Source organism: Littorina saxatilis, linkage group LG7 (assembly GCF_037325665.1).
Source record: "Littorina saxatilis isolate snail1 linkage group LG7, US_GU_Lsax_2.0, whole genome shotgun sequence".
Classification (NCBI taxonomy): Eukaryota; Metazoa; Mollusca; class Gastropoda; order Littorinimorpha; family Littorinidae; genus Littorina; species Littorina saxatilis.
This window is the reverse complement of record NC_090251.1, coordinates 52,642,608-52,661,547: the sequence shown is the minus strand read 5'-3', so window position 1 is coordinate 52,661,547 and position 18,940 is coordinate 52,642,608. Positions and strand designations below refer to the sequence as shown.

General features: G+C 41.6%; 1 protein-coding gene across 2 annotated transcripts; it reads right to left on the bottom strand.

The window, feature by feature from the left end:
- Positions 1-1,128: 1,128 nt before the first annotated feature.
- Positions 1,129-17,216, bottom strand: LOC138971783 (tetraspanin-9-like). 2 transcript variants are annotated; one of them, XR_011457376.1, is made up of 8 exons: positions 16,883-17,216; positions 14,364-14,479; positions 13,605-13,796; positions 12,605-12,679; positions 11,519-11,602; positions 5,750-5,875; positions 3,206-3,619; positions 1,129-3,125 (listed from the first exon to the last, which is right to left on the bottom strand). XR_011457376.1 is itself a non-coding variant. In XM_070344583.1 (7 exons), the coding sequence occupies exons 2-7, from the start codon at positions 14,427-14,429 to the stop codon at positions 3,467-3,469; spliced, it is 696 nt and encodes a 231-aa protein (XP_070200684.1). In that variant the 5' UTR covers positions 14,430-14,479; positions 16,883-17,216; the 3' UTR covers positions 1,129-3,466. The 2 variants fall into 2 exon arrangements, 1 of the variants encoding a protein (XP_070200684.1); XM_070344583.1 differs by having other exon boundaries at positions 1,129-3,619.
- Between the last annotated feature and the right edge of the window lie 1,724 nt (positions 17,217-18,940).

The window sequence follows — 18,940 nt, the reverse complement described above, 5'->3', positions numbered from 1 at the left end:
GTTGACGCAATAAAAGGAAAACCTTACTCCTGTTTGGAATTTTTGTGTGAGAGAGGTTGAACCCTTGGCATTGTGTGTGTGATTGAGTTCTGCGGATAAAATTCACACACACACACAAACGCCTATCCACACACAAACTAACGCCTACACACACACTAACGCCTACATACACACACACCAACGCCCACATACACACACTTACGCCTACATACACACACACACTAACGCCTACACACACACACACGCCACACTAACGCCCACACACACATGCACACAAGCAATTAGGCCTGTGCACACACAGTCACACACACACAGCCAACACCCCCACCATAATTACATCACTTGGCGTACCTTTGAGAGCAAGCTTTTAGATGCGATAAGGTATTTCTCATATTTTACTTACAAATTAAAGCGTCAATTCTTGTAATATTTCATCTATCTATTGCTGGGAAATTCAAGTCACTTCCTCCCAGTAGAAATCAATCAGCAACAAGTTGTGCTACCTCCGTCAGTCTGCTAGAAGTGCAGATGACTGATTACACCTGAACACCTGGGTAGCGCTACTCGATCGTGTTGCTGCTAGCTCTCCACTGGGAGGAAGCGACCCGAGTAAATGAAAGTTTTTTTTTTTTTTTTTTCATTTTCATTACTTTATTGTCCCATCGCTGGGAAATTCGGGTCGCTTCCTCCCAGTGGAAAGCTAGCAGCAACGGAGTCGCGCTACCCAGGTGTCTGCGTGTTTAGGTGTATTCAGCCACCTGCACTTATGGCAGAATGACCAAGGTCTTTTACGTGCCATTGTGATGACACGGGGGTGGGACATGGCTTCCGTCTCTGGGTCTGCACATAAAGTTGACCCGTGTCCGTCCCGGCCCGAATTCGATCCTGCGACCTTCCGATCACAAGTCCAGTGCTCTACCAACTGAGCTACCGGGCCCCCATTCAAAGTCAAGTGCTCCACCATCTGATCTTCCAAACCACTCCACCCAGACCAATGCCTAGATATTGACACTGCAGGTTCCCTCTTGGACATACATGATCTACATTCCACGAAAACTTCATTTAATCTGTACTCATCTGCTACAAGTATGACAACACACATAAAATAACTGAAATGAGGCAAAAAGGTACAAAAAATAAACATCTTTATTTAACCAATGAGAAAAAAAAGGTCATATAATTATGTCATGGGACCGGACCAAACCACAGCTCTAGATTACATCAACATCGGTTCTGAATACAAATTGATTTTACAAATTGACAGTTTAAGGAACAAGGATGTCATAATATAGCCCTTTTATAACTTAATTATGAATTTAAAAGTAGGGGGAAAGGTGAACTTGTCACAACAACACAGGCAAGAAATATGTGCAACCAAGCAAAATTAACTCAGCCATGCGCATTCAAACGTACAAGTCACTGAGCAAACAAAATTGGGGGAAATATAGCGAGTATCCCACATTTGGGACTACAGGTTATATTTTAGCATCTATGTATACATAACCATCACAACGAGCAGACGTATCTTTGGGACTTACATATAGAAACAAAACTTCAATATTTGAGCACCTGAAACATATGTTTTCCATGAACATACTTCTAAAAAACTAATGTTCATAATGATTCCAACCATTCCCAAAAATCAAAGTATAGTATCTAGAACAATTCAAAAAGATAACTCCTTTCTTCGAATTTATCAATTAACTCTACATGACGCTACGATTTAAATCAACAGAAAAAACTGATGGTTAAATCCTAACCGTTTCAATCTCACGCTACTACCTTCAGGGCCTCAAAATTCAATATAAAAAATACCAGGTATGAGCAGATTAGTCTCTGATGCCACAGATGCATGATCAAAAACGTAAAAGTCAAGGCAAGGAGCCAGCCTTCAAGATATAAATGCAAATTAGGCAATTTATATGAAAGTCGCTTGTTCATTTCAATGCTTGTTATTCTCTCAGGTGCCAGGAGAAAGGTTCCGTACAACTCTCGCTTACTCCATTACACGTTGTATGCATAAAGAGCGATTACTTCCCTTTGGTTATTTGAAATTTTGAATTAAAGGCAAATATTATTATCCACAACATTTTGCTGTTAATAGAAATCAAAACATGATAACGGCACTTTGACAGAGTTCTCTTGCAAGTTACATTCCATTCAGAGAAAAAGTTTGCTTACAACCTTACATTTATCCACACTTGATTTTTATGTTTTTACAAAAAATGCACCAAAATGAACCTCACTAAACAAAATCAGCAACGACATAAAAATAACAGAAAAGATTTGACAGGAGATCCAGTTTAAATGTGCATAATGCAAACTATGAACTCCTTCGCCGGCAGTGAAGAAGGAAGAAGCTATGAGACTGTGAACAAAAAGTCATGGTAACTGCATGGTCATGCAAAAAAATATCAAGAAGAAAAAAAGGTGATACTGACATTAATGATTTTCAAAATCTTGTGTAAACTCTTCAGACCATGAACTTGGAGGATGACTTTCTCTCCACAGAAAAAACACATCACGTAACACTCCTTGTGCTCTTTAATTTCACTTGACAAGCCATTTTAACCCTTAGGGTGGTTGTCGCAACATATATCGCGCGCCTGGTTGGCACGACATATGTCGCGCTACTGGCTCAGTCTGTTTGGTCGGTTTCGATTACCTCCCATGGATGCGAAAACCTAGATGACCATTTTTCTTTATTTCTCTCTCTGTTAATTCACCAGTGGCTATGTAACATGTGTCACAGAATTGCACCAGTGTAAGGGTTAACATTAGTGTTGAGAATATCAGCAAGAGAACAGATGCACACAAATGACAAAAAATATAGCGGTAAGAAAAACAAAACCTATTAAGTATTATGCACAGTAATAATTGGCACCCCAATATTTACGTAAAATGTTATAATGAACATAAACCCTATTACCTATAAATACAATTCATGATGCTTTGGCAAACAAAGGCATCGCCATCTTTCTAAATTGATTCCAAATCCTGTTCGCTGCGGCAGTTCAGCACGGTCTGAAAGAACTACAGTGAAACTGGCGCCCCCTTTCAAGACCCCCCAATTTAAGACTCCCTCCCTTTTAAGACCCTGTTTTCTCAGATTTTCTGTTCATAACCTTTGTAAATTCACCCTCATTTTAAATTTAAGATTCCCTCCTTTTTAAGACCCTGTTTTCTCAGATTTTCTGTTCATAACCTTTGTAAATTCACCCTCATTTTAAATTTAAGATTCCCTCCTTTTTAAGACCAGATTTTCTCAGATTGTCGGAGGTCAAAAAGGGTGGGGGGGGGGGGGGGTGAGGGGGGTTCTTCTGTATTATTATTAAACATGTGACCTTCTATGTCCTGATAGATCTGTTCTGCCTGATGGCAAATCATCAACATGGTCATCACCACAAGAAGTATTTGCAAAAGGGGGGGTTTCACGGTATATCTGTTTTTATGAAAATGCTACTCTCTATGTCCTGATGGATCTGTTCTGCCTGATGGCGCAGATCATCAACATGGTCATCACCAGGAGCAGTATTTGCAGCACCCCCAGCGTAATGCCTGCCGCTCCCAGTACGTAGAAATTGTCCTCAACTTCCGACTTCACCTTGGAGTAACAACCCTGTTGAAGAGAATAAGTGTTACATGTATTATGTCTGTTGACACTGTTGTTTTATGAGTTAGCAAAGAGGGGCTCTTTAACACAAGATATTTGTTTTACCAGGGTATGATCCAAACAAAATGATCAAACGGTTATCATGAATGTCACAAGCACTTGTGGCTTTGCAACGATGTAGGAGAAGAGTAGTTCTAATGGCTGCTGTAATTTGGGCTAGATACGCCAAACAGTCTCTGCGAAAATCACATTTGATCATTTTGTTTGGATCATACCTTGTAACGTTCCACAGGGGGAAATAAAAGAGAAAATGTTATGCTCCCGTGCAGTCATTTTAAGAAATTAGCTACAATTGATGCCAAGTTTTGACAGGCGCGGTGGCCTAGTTGATAAGACACCAGCCTCCCAAGGGGAAGGTCATGGGTTCGAATCCCGGCCACGCCTGGAGGGTTAAGGGTGGATATTTGTTCGATCTCCCAAGTCAACTTTTTATAACTGATAGTGAATTATCCCCCTTGGTAACAAGTATGCATAGAAACAATAGTGTTATCCATGTCAGAGTTTGATGGGTTCTAGAAACATGAATATGCCAAGCATGCATCCCCCGAAAGCGATGTATGACGGGGTAAAAATGGTCATACACTTAAAAACCATGGAGTTTCAGCCAAAGGAATAGGAAGAAGATTATTTAGTATAATCACAGCCCGGAAAGTGGCGAGTTGAAACAATTACCTGGCGAGTAAAAACGTGAATCTACTCGCCAAATGCGAGTAAAGGCACAACCTGTCAGGACTGCATCAACAAACACACACATGTACACACACACTCGCACAAACACATACACACACTGGGACACACACACACTGGGAAACACTAGCACACACACACACACACACACATCATGAAACACACCACATTGTTAGCTAATTCTGGCATGTAGCCACAACCCTTGTAATTGCAGCAGATAGACACAACACACACATACACTTGGACACCCCAAGGGTGGATCCAGGATCATAAGGAAGGGGGGGGGGGGGGGCACCCAAACTTTTTTGCACAAACGAAACATGAAGGCGCGAAGCGCCTGAACTGAGGGCGCAAAGCGCCTGAACATGCTAGGAGAATTTTAGTTTTTCAAGGAAGCAAAATGCTGCAATCTAGGGCCACCTGAGCTCAGAAACTGTCATTTAATCATCTCTCTCTCTTTTTTATTTTTTTTCCCTGAAGGGGGGGCCCAGGCCCCCTTAGCCCCCCCTGTCATTTAATCATCTCTCTCTCTCTCTCTCTTTTTACATTTAGTCAAGTTTTGTGTGTGTAGAGCGATTCAGAGAAAACTACTGGACTGATCTTCATGAAATTTTACACTGGGTATGATATCCCCAGACGTTTTTTTAAAAATTGTTTTTGATAAATGTCTTTGATGACGTCATATCCGGCTTTTTGTGAAAGTTGAGGCGGCACTGTCACGCTCTCATTTTTAAACCAAATTGGTTGAAATTTTGGTCAAGTAGTCTTCGACGACGCCCGGACTTTGGTATTGCATTTCAGCTTGGAGGCTTACAAATTAATTAATGAGTTTGCTCATTAAAGTTGTCATTAAAATCGATTTTTCGCAAACAGATTTAAAATTGTATTCTTCATCACATTCTGAATCTAAAAATATATACATATGTCATGTTTACTCTTAAAATGTGATCACAATTAACGAAAATAGATTAATTAGTCTTACGATTAAAATTTAAGAAATCGATCCAAAAATGATTTCATCTTATTCTTTATCGTTTCCTGATAGGTTGTATTCAAAACAAGCTCACAAAGTTAACACGAATACAGAAAAGCGCGCTTTCCTGCTTAGCACAATACGCTACCGCGCTATTCTGGCGTGTGCATATCACTGCGTTTTGCACGTGGGAGGTGAGCGATTTCCTTCTCGCGGGGATTGACGAAGCTGTACTGTCTTGGTGAAAAAAATACAGTGCGTTCAGTTTCATTCCGTGAGTTCGACAGCTTGACTAAATGTAGTAATTTCGCCTTGCGCGACTTGTTTATTTTTTTCCCTGAAGCCCCCCCCCCCCCCCCCCCCTAAATCCGCCACTGCACCCCCCCCTCCACACACACAAACATCATGAAACTCACCACACTGTAAGCCAAATCGGGCCTGGAGCCACAATCTTTGTGATTGCAGCAGGAGTCGGGGACCTGGTTGCCGGTGGTGTAGAAGGCGTACCAGTCTTCATAGCTGTCCACGCCACAGCATTTATACTGAACAACCAAATATCAACATATCATAACAGTGGAACCCCCCCAATAGAGACCCCTCAATTATAGACTCCCACCTTTTAAGGCCCTGTTTTCTCAGATTTTCTGTTCTTAACCTCTGTAAATTTACCCCCATTTTAGGACTCCCTCCTTTTTAAGACCTGATTTTCTCAGGTTTGTAGAGGTCGTAAAAGGAAGGTTCCCCTGTCGTTATTTTTTTGCTGTACAGTGTAACCCCCTTTCTAACTATAGTCTTCTCCTCTTTGGAGACCCGGCACATTCTCAGACCTTCAGGTCGCAACTTCTGTACATGTACATGTACCCTCATTTCAACATTCTGTCCCAGTATTGGCGTTAACCGGTAAGTACCAGTATTTTACCGGTTGAAATGAGAAAACACCGGAAAATAATTGGCTGCCGGTATAACCTACCGGTTGATTTTTAGAACTACCATTTTTTTCGTTGGTGAAACAGCAAAACCAGTACACTGAGTTGGACTCTTACTGGTTCCAATGACCAGCCTACCTTTTATTTCTGGATAGTTTTCATCATAATAGTCGGGTAGCTGAAATCTGTAGCTTGCCAAAAAAATGGGACGCTAAACGTTGAGGGTTACAAGCATCCACCTGGTCTCAATGGAGAGTCTGGACGTGGAGTAGTGTAGTCTAGGTAGGTGGACATTCTGAATTTGGTTTGTTTGGCCGCCATGACACTTTTCAAAATGGCCGCCTGAAAATCTTATGCGGGCCATATCTCACGTGTTATATGGACTAAAGTGACAAACTAAAGGGCTACATATATGTATTTTGACATGAAGAATTCAAATATGCAAGAATAAACATGATCTAAGTAGGTGGACATTCTGAATTTGGATATTATGGCCGCCATGACACTTTTCAAAATGGCCGCCACAATCTACATTTTTCTTCATATCTCAGCTTATATTTGGGATAAACTCAAAAACATGGAGTCAATTCCCATGTTTTGCATGATGACAAAGTCAATGGTGGCACAAAAATAACCCTAACATTCACATTTCCTTACAAAAATTAAATATTTGACAAAATAGCTCTGTGCGATGTACGAACTTAGTAAGTATTATCTTTCTGAATTTGCTATCTTAGACAATGCCATATCAGCGTCCAAAGAGTTTACTCCATATTGCTTTGGAGAACAACAAATTGAAATCAATGATGACAAGAAAATACAAACATTGGGTGATGATATAAACTGAAAATTGTAATACTTCTTAAACACCAATGATACTATATAGCATACTTATCATCAATCAATCAATATGAGGCTTATATCGCGCATATTCCGTGGGTACAGTTCTAGGCGCTCTGCAATGATGCCGTGTGAGATGGAATGTTATATAAGGCCAGTAGATTGCAGCCATATCGGCGCATATTTACCTTTCACGGCCTATTATTCTAAGCCACACGGGTATAGGTAGACAATTATTAACTGTGCCTAAGCAATTTTGCCAGGAAAGACCCTTTTGTCAATCGTGGGATCTTTAACGTGCACACCCAATGTAGTGTACACGGGGGGAGGGTTCGGACACCGAAGAGAGTCTGCACACAAAGTTGACTCTGTGAAATAAATTTCCGCCGAACCTGGGATCGAACTCACGCTGACAGCGGCCAACTGAATACAAATCCAGCGCGCTACCAACTGAGCTATATCCCCGCCCCATCATGCTAATTATGCACTTTCAGTACACAACAACTCTGACTCTTCAATACACAAGAACAATGTCAAATACCATAGTACAACATGATGCACAAACGTTTATGCATTACACTCGTTAGGTCTTCCCTTTTTAGCAATGAACATGTAATGATGGCACAATAATGGGTATGTAACATTATAAGAAACGATTTGTCGCTTCTGGATCACTGAGTATGACAGGCTACATGCCTCCATGGAAACAGAACAATAGTTTCTCAGGCACAAAGTGGTATTATTTTCAAGGCTTAGTTGCGTAGCCCTGCCAAAGTGTGTGGGTTTCTGCAGTCTTTGCATCGGCATGCTCTTGTGCATCCCTGTCCACTGGACCAACCTCTGCAGCGTCTTGTAGCACACGATGTGCAGCCACAATCTATGAGCTCGAGAAAACGTTGTGTTGTGTCAGTTGTGGGTGCACGACTCAGCAGGATGGGCTCAATCACGTCGCCAGTCTCCTTCGTGACCAGCTTCCATCCACTGTTGACAACAGCCGGTAGGTGTGGCTTAGTTTCCAGAGCCCGCCTCCACACAAGTGCCTGGTAGTGAGATCTCTTGATGTGTAGGTTCAAAGCATCTTGTGTGGGGGGGAAGTTCTCAAGCGTTTTCTTCACGCTGTGGAAAACGTCGCATCGCAGCAGCTGTGTGGACGTGTGCTGGGTGTTCGGGTTGTAGAGTTTGCAGACAAATGATTCTGCATCCATGAGCACTTCCTCATCAGGAAAGTCTTCCATGCCAAGTCTTTGGAGAAGATGGGGATTGTCGAGGAAAACATTCCATGCAGATTTCTTCCCAATGCCAGCAAACTGGCTGGTGCTGTCAGAACCTGTGATTGCATGGAATGCCAGCAATGATTCTCTTTGTTGGTCAGTGATGTTAATTTGATGCACAGGCACAAAGTGCTTCTTCCGGGGTGTTCCTGTTTGCATCCACACAAAGATACTGAGCTGTGGTTGGTGAGCGACAAGTAGAACAAGAACATCAGTGTCACGGCTGACGATGACTACTTGTGGATATCCTTGTTCTCTTGCTTCTTTGGCATGAAGAAGCATTCTGGTATCTGCCTCTTCATGCTCAGCAGATGACAGATGTGTTACATCTCTGTCAGATGACGACCAGACCTTTTCGGCATCAGAAAAGCCACCGCTCAGCACCAGCTCTTTTCCAGGCTCATTCCTGAAATTCTTTGCCAGCTCTTCGCAAAGGAAATTGGCCAAGCTGGCCTTGTTCTCCTCCAATAGTATGAATCTGTCCCATTTGCCTAGAGCTTGAGTGCGTGACAGTACATTCCTTCTTATCCCTTTCTTGCCGTCCGTTCTCTTGCCTCGAGTCGTCTATTTGATTGTTTGTTTGATGTACCTGTCAAAGACCAAGTCAACTCTGGTGCAGGAGTGTGAGAAGTACTTGTCAACGTGTTCTGCAACATTGTCACTCCACTCTCCTAAAGTCTTTGCTCCCATCCGATTCCCCAAGACTTGTATCATCGCCATCCCATCAACTATGGTGCAGGTTGTGCTTGGAGCTGGAGCAGCATTCTGTGGCAAATTTTGCTGAAGTATTTTGGCCAGATCAGCTTTGTTTCTTGGCAGTCGCAATCTGCAGTCAGCAGTTGCTAGCGAGAGAGGCACTCCACAAAGCTCTTGTTCCAACATCTTGTTGATGTCAACATCCCGTCCTGCTTCCATAGCTGTTATCACACGTCTGAACAAGTCCCTGTCGGCTTTGAGGGCAACAGTTTTCTCCTTTCCAGTGTTGACTTCAAGTGTGTACATGCTCTCCAAGGTGCAGAGTTTCTTGGTTTTGATTCTGTCATGGAAAAGAGTCTCTTTCAGGACAAATCTTTTCTGCACAAACTCTGAGATGACTTCCTTTCCTGTTTCCTCTGCTGTTAGCAAGTCATGTTTCACAACATCACTTTCTTTCTTTCTTTCTTTATTTGGTGTTTAACGTCGTTTTCAACCACGAAGGTTATATCGCGACGAACAACATCACTGGCAACGTCAGAAGTTGTGAGTGAAATCAGGTCTGGTGATGGGTGAGCAAAGGGGTTGAATGTCTGAAACAAGTTGATGAGTTTCTGTAGATCATCTTGATCCTGTTTCAACCTCTTTTTCCCGAAGTCCTTGTGTGCACAGTCGTGCTCGTCATCTTCATCAGCAGCACTAGACAGGCCAAACATGGCCTAAGTGTCCTTAGCCAGCTGAGACCTTGCGCTGAGTGTCAGAGACCACCTGTCCCTGGCTGTGTCTGTTTTTGTAATGCCAACAAGTCCTCCAGCGACTTTTCCAGTTTTGTTGACGTGTTCCATCGCTTGATCATCTGCGATCTGGTTGAAAAGTTGTTTCGTTTCTTTGGTGACGAAATCGCCGGCCAAGAAACCCAGGTGCACCTCAGGCGCTGTCGTCGGAAGCATATTCATGTCCACCAAAAAGACTGTCCCCCAACGGGTATAATGATAGTGATCGACCTGGAAAGAACGTCCATGTTCATGGCATCCTCCGGATTCCGAGCCTGACACAACCGTCGTACGAAGAAGAAGAAGAAGATAGTGATCAAACGCTCCGAACCATGGGAGCATCTCAGCAAAAGATGATAGAAACAGTTCCCAGTCGCCATCGCGGAGAGAGCGAGTAAATCTCAACAGAATGGAGACTAGCTTCATGTAGGTCCTCCGGTACTGGTAGGTTGCATTCTCCGAAGAGGAAGATTCGAACTCATCGAACAGGACTTTGACTTCCTCAATGGAGGACAACAGATCCTCCAGGGATGACTGGATGTCATTGTCATCTTTGTTATATTGCTTCTATTAAAATGCAATCATGTACTGCTGGTAATTTTGCTGTTATTTTGAGCATGTACATGATTAGGCACAACAAGGACTGAAAAACGCGAGAATTTCACGCAGAATGGACATACTTTTCGAAGTAATCATACAATGCACTACTTAGATCATGTTTATTCTTGCATATTTGAATTCTTCATGTCAAAATACATATATATAGCCCTTTAGTTTGTCACTTTAGTCCATATAACACGTGAGATATGGCCCGCATAAGATTTTCAGGCGGCCATTTTGAAAAGTGTCATGGCGGCCAAACAAACCAAATTCAGAATGTCCACCTACCTAGACTACACTACTCCACGTCCAGACTCTCCATTGAGACCAGGTGGATGCTTGTAACCCTCAACGTTTAGCATGTTGCACTTTTCTGAACTCAGCTACCCGACTATAAAAGTTTGTGTACCAGTTTCAAAAAATATTAGCGCCATCAATGTCTCTCCTTGAAGACCTGATTGTTTCACACGCACACACATACATGCACACACGCACACACACACACTAATACAAGCATGTGATATGTATGCACCTGTGCAGGTATGTCTGCATGCTGTTGCATGGACACACACAGATAGTTATATATATTATATACACACACCAGTTGTGTTCACTTACACACACATGCACACACACACACATAATTGGCTGTGCACACAAACTCAAAAGAACCAATGCATTCATGTACACATTAGCTCACAGATCGCAATCCCAGGGCTATTTGCACAAGGAAACAAAACCCACAACTTTGAGCAATCACACGCCTATTTGCACAAGCAAACAAAACCCACAACTTTGAGCAATCACACGCCTATTTGCACAAGCAAACAAAACACAAAAAGTCCTAAAGAAAACTCTCCCAAGACTATTTTTTTTCATTTTTGGAAGGGAAAGTTATACGACCAAGATAGCTACAAATTAATGCGGAAGTTTGAACGCTTCGCGCCCTCAACTAAACGCTTCGCGTCATCAAATTATCCTTAAAATAAATTTGGAAAGCCCCCCTTAAAAATGATGTGATCTGCCCCTGGTGTCTGTGTGTGTGTGGGAGGGCCATTGCTTGTGTGTTTGTGTGTACTTACAAGTTTCTGGATGGTGTCCCATGATGGGTGTCGCTTTTCCTCTTTCAGTCCTGCTTTCAACTGCTTGTTCAGCTCAGTGTCAATCTGAAAATTCAGAAAAAATCAACATCAAACTAAATCAAAACCACCAAATAAAAGAAGCACTCAGAACTTGTTCGATAGAGAGGCAAGTTTTGTTAATCTTGCGTTCTGAATCCTCCCTTTTAAAGTTGACTTTTACATTGTGCTGTTCAGTATTGTCTTGTTACCTTTCTGATTTAAAAATGTTCAATGTTTACCGGGCTCACCACCACCACTTCAGTCAGTGCATGTCTTAACAAGAAGAGCAAACGCTCGATCGAGTCACTTTCGCAGTTCTGAATATTATATGAGGCATCAGATGGACAGGAAGAAATTGCTATTCACAACACAATACAGATGTAAATAATTTGATGTAAAGAATAATCCTATAAAGTTTGAATCAAATCCGATGAATAGTTTCAGAGATATGATATTTCAATTTTTTTCCTTCAAGACATACCTGTGACCTTGAAAAAGGTCAAAGGTCACCAAAGCAGACGTCAAAGTGTAGAGGTCACTGGGAGTCACGTTCACATAAAATTTGAGCCCGGTCACTTTTATAGTTTCCGAGAAAAGCCCAACGTTAAGTTGTGTGTTGCCGAACAGAAAAGGCTAGTTATCTCCCTTGTTTTTCTGATAACGTTCGTAAAAGGCTACAGATGTAAATACTTTGATGTAAAGAATAATCCTACAAAGTTTCAATCACATCCGATGAACTTTGTCAAAGATATAAAATGTCTAATTTTTCCTTTGACGCTGACCTGTGACCTTGAAAAAGGTCAAAGGTCAACGAAACCATCGTTAAAGTGTAGAGGTCATTGGAGGTCACGACTAAACAAAATATGAGCCGGATCGCTTTGATAGTTTCCGAGAAAAGTCCAACGTTAAGGTGGTGTCTACGGACGGCCGGCCGGACGGCCGGCCGGCCGGACAGCCGGCCGGCCGGACAGACTAACACTGACCGATTACATAGAGTCACTTTTTCTCAAGTGACTCAAAAATACAAATGAACAAGTTGATGCTCACGTCCCCTCTGTAGATGAAGCCAACAATACCAATTGCTATCTCCATGGCGAAGATGATAAAGATGGCTGTGAAAAACTGAAACAAACAACAAGATGTGATGTGAAAAACTGAAACAAACATGTGTGTAATACTGTCACTGTACTGACTATAAAACAGCTGTACATACCATATATATGCACACTGTTCTCTGTGTGTTTGTGTGTATGTTTTTGCGAGTGTGTGCGAGTGTGGTTGTGTGTGTGTGTGCGTGCATGTGTCGTCTGTCTGTCTGTCGTCTGTGTTTTTAACTCATTCCTTAAATATCTAATCTGCTTAAACTATATATACATGTGCAAACATCTTTTGAAAGCCTTGCAAACATGAGTGAGTTTGCCAGCACACACACACACAGGACTGGTAGTTAAAGGACACAACTGCATAATTATAACTCATCGTAGTCTTATCAACTTCAGGAAGGGTTATTTCCCTTACACCATTACAGTGATTGCATGCACACCCACACACACACACTATCCTCTCCTCTTAAAACATTACAGTGAGTGCATGCACACCCACACACACACACTATCCTCTCCTCTTAAAACATTACAGTGTTTACCTCAATTCTAAGAGCTAAAAACTCAAGGAAAGTAGGCTGTCAAAACGAGGTCGACTTCACATGGAGGTAATTAAAAATGAAGCGACATTTTGAAGAAACTGTCTGAAAAAATGAGGTCCCAGAGTAGAGGGTCCCTGAATGTGACACACAGTTTTATAACAGAGGTTCCACTGTATCTCTCTACAGTGGACCCCCCCCCTACCCCCCCCCCCCCCCTTTTAAGACCCCATAATTAAATATTCCCTCCCTTTGAAGACTTTGTTTTCTCAAACTTTCTGTTCATAACCTCTTCAAGTTCAAATGTACCCCCATTTTCAGACTCCCTCCTTTTGAAGATCTGATTTTCTAAGATTTGTGGAGGTCTTTAAGGAGGAGTTCCACTGTATCTGTCGGACTCCTTACCATGATGAGCATGCACTGGCTCTCCATCCAAGCCCCGCAGAATCCGATACAAGCGATGATCAAAAGGATGATGCCGGCTGCTACCATCACAGCCGCAATGTTGATGTCTTCATACTTGGGCATGATGTTGAGAAAGTCCTTCTTCTCAATGTACAAATACGCTCCCACGGCGATCATTGCTATACCCATAGCCTGCAAGGGAGAGAAACAACTGAAGCCAATGCACGTTTACATAAACACAAAATGTAAGTGTTTATGCTTCCCCAACCAACCCTATTTGTTCTTCCGAACAGTAGAATGTTTTGTCCTTTTAAAAGAACAACAACAAAAATAACATATTTTTGTGCTGCTTTGAGCCACGGACAAAAATTGAGATGAATAATAAATAGAAAAACTATGCATGTACATTAGTAACTGTAGATCATTTGTAAATGTAAGAAGCTGTGTTAAACCATGATTTTCATCCCCAGCATGGCTAATTTTAATCATCTTATTCTACTGTGAATTACGCCCTTTTTCTTTTGTACCAGCTTCATAAAACAAAGTCAAGAGATATTCTATCATGCAATATTTACAGTGCAGGAAAGAACACAATATAAAAGAGGTGATGGTGTGTGTGTAGTTTGTGTGTGTGTGTGTCACAGTGTATTAAGTGTGTGAGTGAGTGTATGTGGTGGTGTAACTGTGTATGTATTGTATGTGCATGTGTGTGCGTGAATGTGCAGTTTTTTGCTACACAGGTAAGCAAAGTGTACTTACAATGCCAATAAAGTTGAAGAAGATGAAAAAGCCGCGAACGACCTTGTACCAAGTTGCAGCAACCATGTTTCAATTTGTATGCACGTGCCTCCAGTGAACAGTTCTGAATACACGCCCTGGAACAACAACAAAGTGTCAAAGTACATTTTGAATCAGGCAATATACACACACACACAAACTGCTTGTCGTTTAATCAAGTAATTTTACTTGCCGGCCGGGCGAGTAACTTCAAGAAAGTTACTAGTCCGGCAGAAATGTCACTGGCCCAATATATATATATATACACAGTTCATCTGCAGTGTTTATATGGCTTAAAAACTCAAAAGTGTTGCATTTGACCAGAATTTTCAATGGCCAGCCAGGCGGTTTCTGCTAGCCCGGCGGATTTTTTACTCGCCCCTGGCGATTTGGCTGACGATTTGGCCACCCCTGGTTAGGTTCTGGAAATAAGATTTTTTCATCAGGGTGTGGGTGGGGTGGGGGATTCATAAAAGAGAGGTTCCACTGTACAGTAAGGCATCTTGTTCTGCAGATTTCCAACCCAGCTGTTGGTGTGACAAAAAAACCCAGCAAAACAAGTTGCTTTACCTGTTTCAGTATAGAATAATAAGTTAGGCGTTGATTGTACTGTGCAATTATCACCCTTTTAGACCCGCCGCCTGACCCTGCATCAAAATCTCTGCCTTGTTAGACCGGATTTCATCAAGATTTTTTTTTGTTGGTCTTTTAAAAGGAAGGGACGTTTCACTTGAAAGGGGATGACACTAACAGATTTGTTTGTTTGTTTGTTCGTTCATGGGCTGAAACTCCCACGGCTTTTACGTGTATGACCGTTATTACCCCGCCATTTAGGCAGCCATACGCCGCTTTCGGAGGAAGCATGCTGGGTATTTTCGTGTTTCTATTACCCACCAAACTCTGACATGGATTACAGGATCTTTTTCGTGCGCACTTGGTCTTGTGCTTGCGTGTACACACGGGGGTGTTCGGACACCGAGGAGAGTCTGCACACAAAGTTGACTCTGAGAAATAAATCTCTCGCCGAACGTGGGGACGAACTCACGCTGACAGCGGCCAACTGGATACAAATCCAGCGCGCTACCGACTGAGCTACATCCCCGCCCAGCACTAACAGATAATTTCAGTATGTATTAGTTCTAACCGGTCAAAATCTCAAAATACCCAAAATGGAATCAGAAACCATTTTACATTATGTATGATTTTTTTCCCCAGACAAGTACAATCTAGACCTGCAAACCTTTAAGCCTCAAGTGTAAAAATTCAGATTTTTAACAATTTTACACGGCAAATGGTGTTTACGTGTAGCAACTAGCATTGCCTGATAATCAATAGTACATCCACTATCTCATGCAAGAATATATATACACTAACAAATTGTTTATTAAGAAAGCAGGAACATTATAATGCCCATTAGAGAATGCCTGCAGAGCTGGGTTTTTTTTTAGTGTTAACAATTAATGTTTTCTGACCAATATTCTGACCGCTACACAGAATGAGGAGCAGAAATGAGTACCATGCAGGCCTTGGACTCACAAGAAAGAGGGAACTGTTGCTTTTGCTTGTGAATATTTGATTGAGCATATCAATGTTTTAGCTTGGCGTAACACTGTAGTAACACCAACACTAACTAACAGCGTAGCACTGTAGTGACACCAACACTAACTAACAGCGTAGCACTGTAGTAACACCAACACTAACTAACAGCGTAGCACTGTAGTAACACCAACACTAACTAACAGCGTAGCATGTTACAATGTAGCATATTTGCTATTTCTCAAAGTGTAACAGTTAACATGAATTGGTGGGACTAACAGTCCAATCACTGCGTTTAGAATTTGTTTAACTGTTTGGCGTAACAGAGTGACTGGTTTTTGCAATAGCCAGCTAGGATTTAAACTAGCAACTATGCCGAAATACCAGTTCCCACAATGGTTATTGGGCCTACACTGTGCACCCGAATTAAGGTGCAGCATGCCATGGGTTACTTCAGCTTAAGCAGAGAACTTTTTCTTTTGCTTGGTATGACACTAGCATGCAGTGCATATATATACATGATCAACTTAAACTACAATTTGGCCTGTATGGAATCCACATGCAACAAGTGAACAACACTGCACCTTATAATTGCATGGCACTGCTCCCATGCATGCACCATCATAGTGCAAAATATGGACCCATACTGAACAATCTGTTGAGAATCTAGCCATTCACATGAAATTTAACATGTTTAGATTAATAGGAATTGTAGTAATTAGTATTCATTCACCATGTGTAAATTAAGCTGCTGGGACTCTTAATTTTAATCATTATTTTCACAATAAAAACAACATGACACCCTATCTTTTTTGTCTCATATTCACCTGGCTAACATCTGTAGTCTCAATAGTACAATGATCGGTTCACATTTCTTTCCCATCTGATCATAAGTATCGTACATGAGTACTCTTGTCCATAGATCATATTATTAATAGCATCTCTGGTCTCTTTCAACCACATACCTGTCGTCTTTCTGTGAGATATGTCTGCAAATTCCGGAAGAGACAAACGTAAACGAACACGCTGGGTTGGGACACACCGTCTAAAAGCGTAACAACCCACAAACGCCTTTCTAGACATCAAGTTAAAAATATCTGCTTCACGCAAGACCGCGAAAGTTGCTCGACCAGTTCTGTCAGCCATGTTGTCGTTCGTTGCGTCGTCTGCTACAGACGCACTTTCTCTTTCTCAAACACGGGGTTTCCTATGGACTCGTGAAAGCAGCCTTTTAGAAACATCGTTGTTGCAGTCGGTAGTTAGTTTTGAACTCGGAGAAATTTCTCAGATTCTCTGTATATCTTGGCTATCTATTAATGTGTGTCTAATGCTCTCTTTCTCTCTCCCCGTAACAGCGCTGTCGCCAAATAACGTATACATCTTATTACCAAAAATACGTATTGTCTTTTGAGCGCATCCGGACCAAAGCAGTCAAAGAAGAACGATTTCTTCTCTCCGTTCTCTCATTCTTGTTGTTGTTGTTGTTGTTGTTGTTGTTGTTGTTGTTGTTGTTGTTGTTGTTGTTGTTGTTTATCCCCCAATGTTTTACTCAGTCTTAATTGATGTTCTTATCGGGTTTTCCAAGATCATGTGGAACTGGACTGGGTGGCCGAGTGGTAACGCACTTGCGCTCGGAAGCGAGAGGTTGCGAGTTCGACCCTGGGTCAGGGCGTTCGCAATTTTCTCCCCCCTTTCCTAACCTAGGTGGTGGGTTCAAGTGCTAGTCTTTCAGTCCGGCGGATGAGACGAAAAACCGAGGTCCCTTCGTGTACACTACATTGGGGTGTGCACGTTAAAGATTCCACGATTGACAAAAGGGTATTTCCTGGCAAAATTGTATAGGCATAGATAAAAATGTCCACCAAAATACCAGTGTGACTTGGAATAATAGGCCGTGAAAAGTAGGACTGATATGCGCCGAAATGGCTGCGATCTGCTGGCCGATCGCGATGTATTGTGTAAAAAAAATCCATCTCACACGGCATAAATAAATCCCTGCGCCTTGAATATGTGCGCGATATAAATTGCATAAAAAAATATTTAAAAATCCCTGCGCTTAGAACTGTACCCACGGAATACGCGCGATATAAGCCTCATATTGATTGATTGATTGATTGATTGATGTGGTGTCAACTTTTTCAGTAAATGACAAGATGATGATAATAACACATATCGCAAAGTAACTACCAATCTGGCCTACACTTAGGTACGTGAAATCTTGGCCCATCCAACTTGTTTCTTTTTACATTTAGTCAAGTTTTGACTAAATGTTTTAACGTAGAGGGGGGAATCGAGACGAGGGTCGTGGTGTATGTGCGTGTGTGTGTCTGTCTGTGTGTGTGTGTGTGTGTGTGTGTGTGTGTGTGTGTGTGTGTGTGTGTGTGTGTGTGTGTGTGTGTGTGTGTGTGTGTGTGTGTGTGTGTGTGTAGAGCGATTCAGACTAAACTACTGGACCGATCTTTATGAAATTTGACATGAGAGTTCCTGGGTATGAAATCCCCGAATGTTTTTTTTCATTTTTTTGATAAATGTCTTTGATGACGTCATATCCGGCTTTTCGTGAAAGTTGAGGCGGCACTGTCACGCCCTCATTTTTCAACCAAATTGGTTGAAATTTTGGTCGGGTAATGTTCGACGAAGCCCGGACTTCGGTATTGCATTTCAGCGTGGTGGCTTAAAAATTAATTAATGACTTAAATCTGAAAATTGTAAAAAAAAAATGTTTTTTTATAAAACGATCCAAATTTACGTTTATCTTATTTTCCATCATTTGCTGATTCCAAAAACATATAAATATGTTATATTTGGATTAAAAACAAGCTCTGAAAATTAAATATATAAAAATTATTATCAAAATTAAATTTTCCAAATCAATTTAAAAACACTTTCATCTTATTCCTTGTCGGTTCCTGATTCCAAAAACATATAGATATGATATGTTTGGATTAAAAACACGCTCAGAAAGTTAAAACGAAGAGAGGTACAGAAAAGCGTGCTATCCTTCCCAGCGCAACTACTACGTA

Excerpts from the sequence above, each read along its gene's own strand:
- LOC138971783 (XM_070344583.1), bottom strand. The coding sequence starts at position 14,429 with ATGGTTGCTGCAACTTGGTACAAGGTCGTTCGCGGCTTTTTCATCTTC. Across the intron at positions 5,876-11,518 it reads GGGACACCATCCAGAAACTT|TATAAATGCTGTGGCGTGGA; the intron begins GTAAGTACACAC and ends TTGGTTGTTCAG. Across the intron at positions 3,620-5,749 it reads CCGATTTGGCTTACAGTGTG|GGTTGTTACTCCAAGGTGAA; the intron begins GTGAGTTTCATG and ends TCTCTTCAACAG.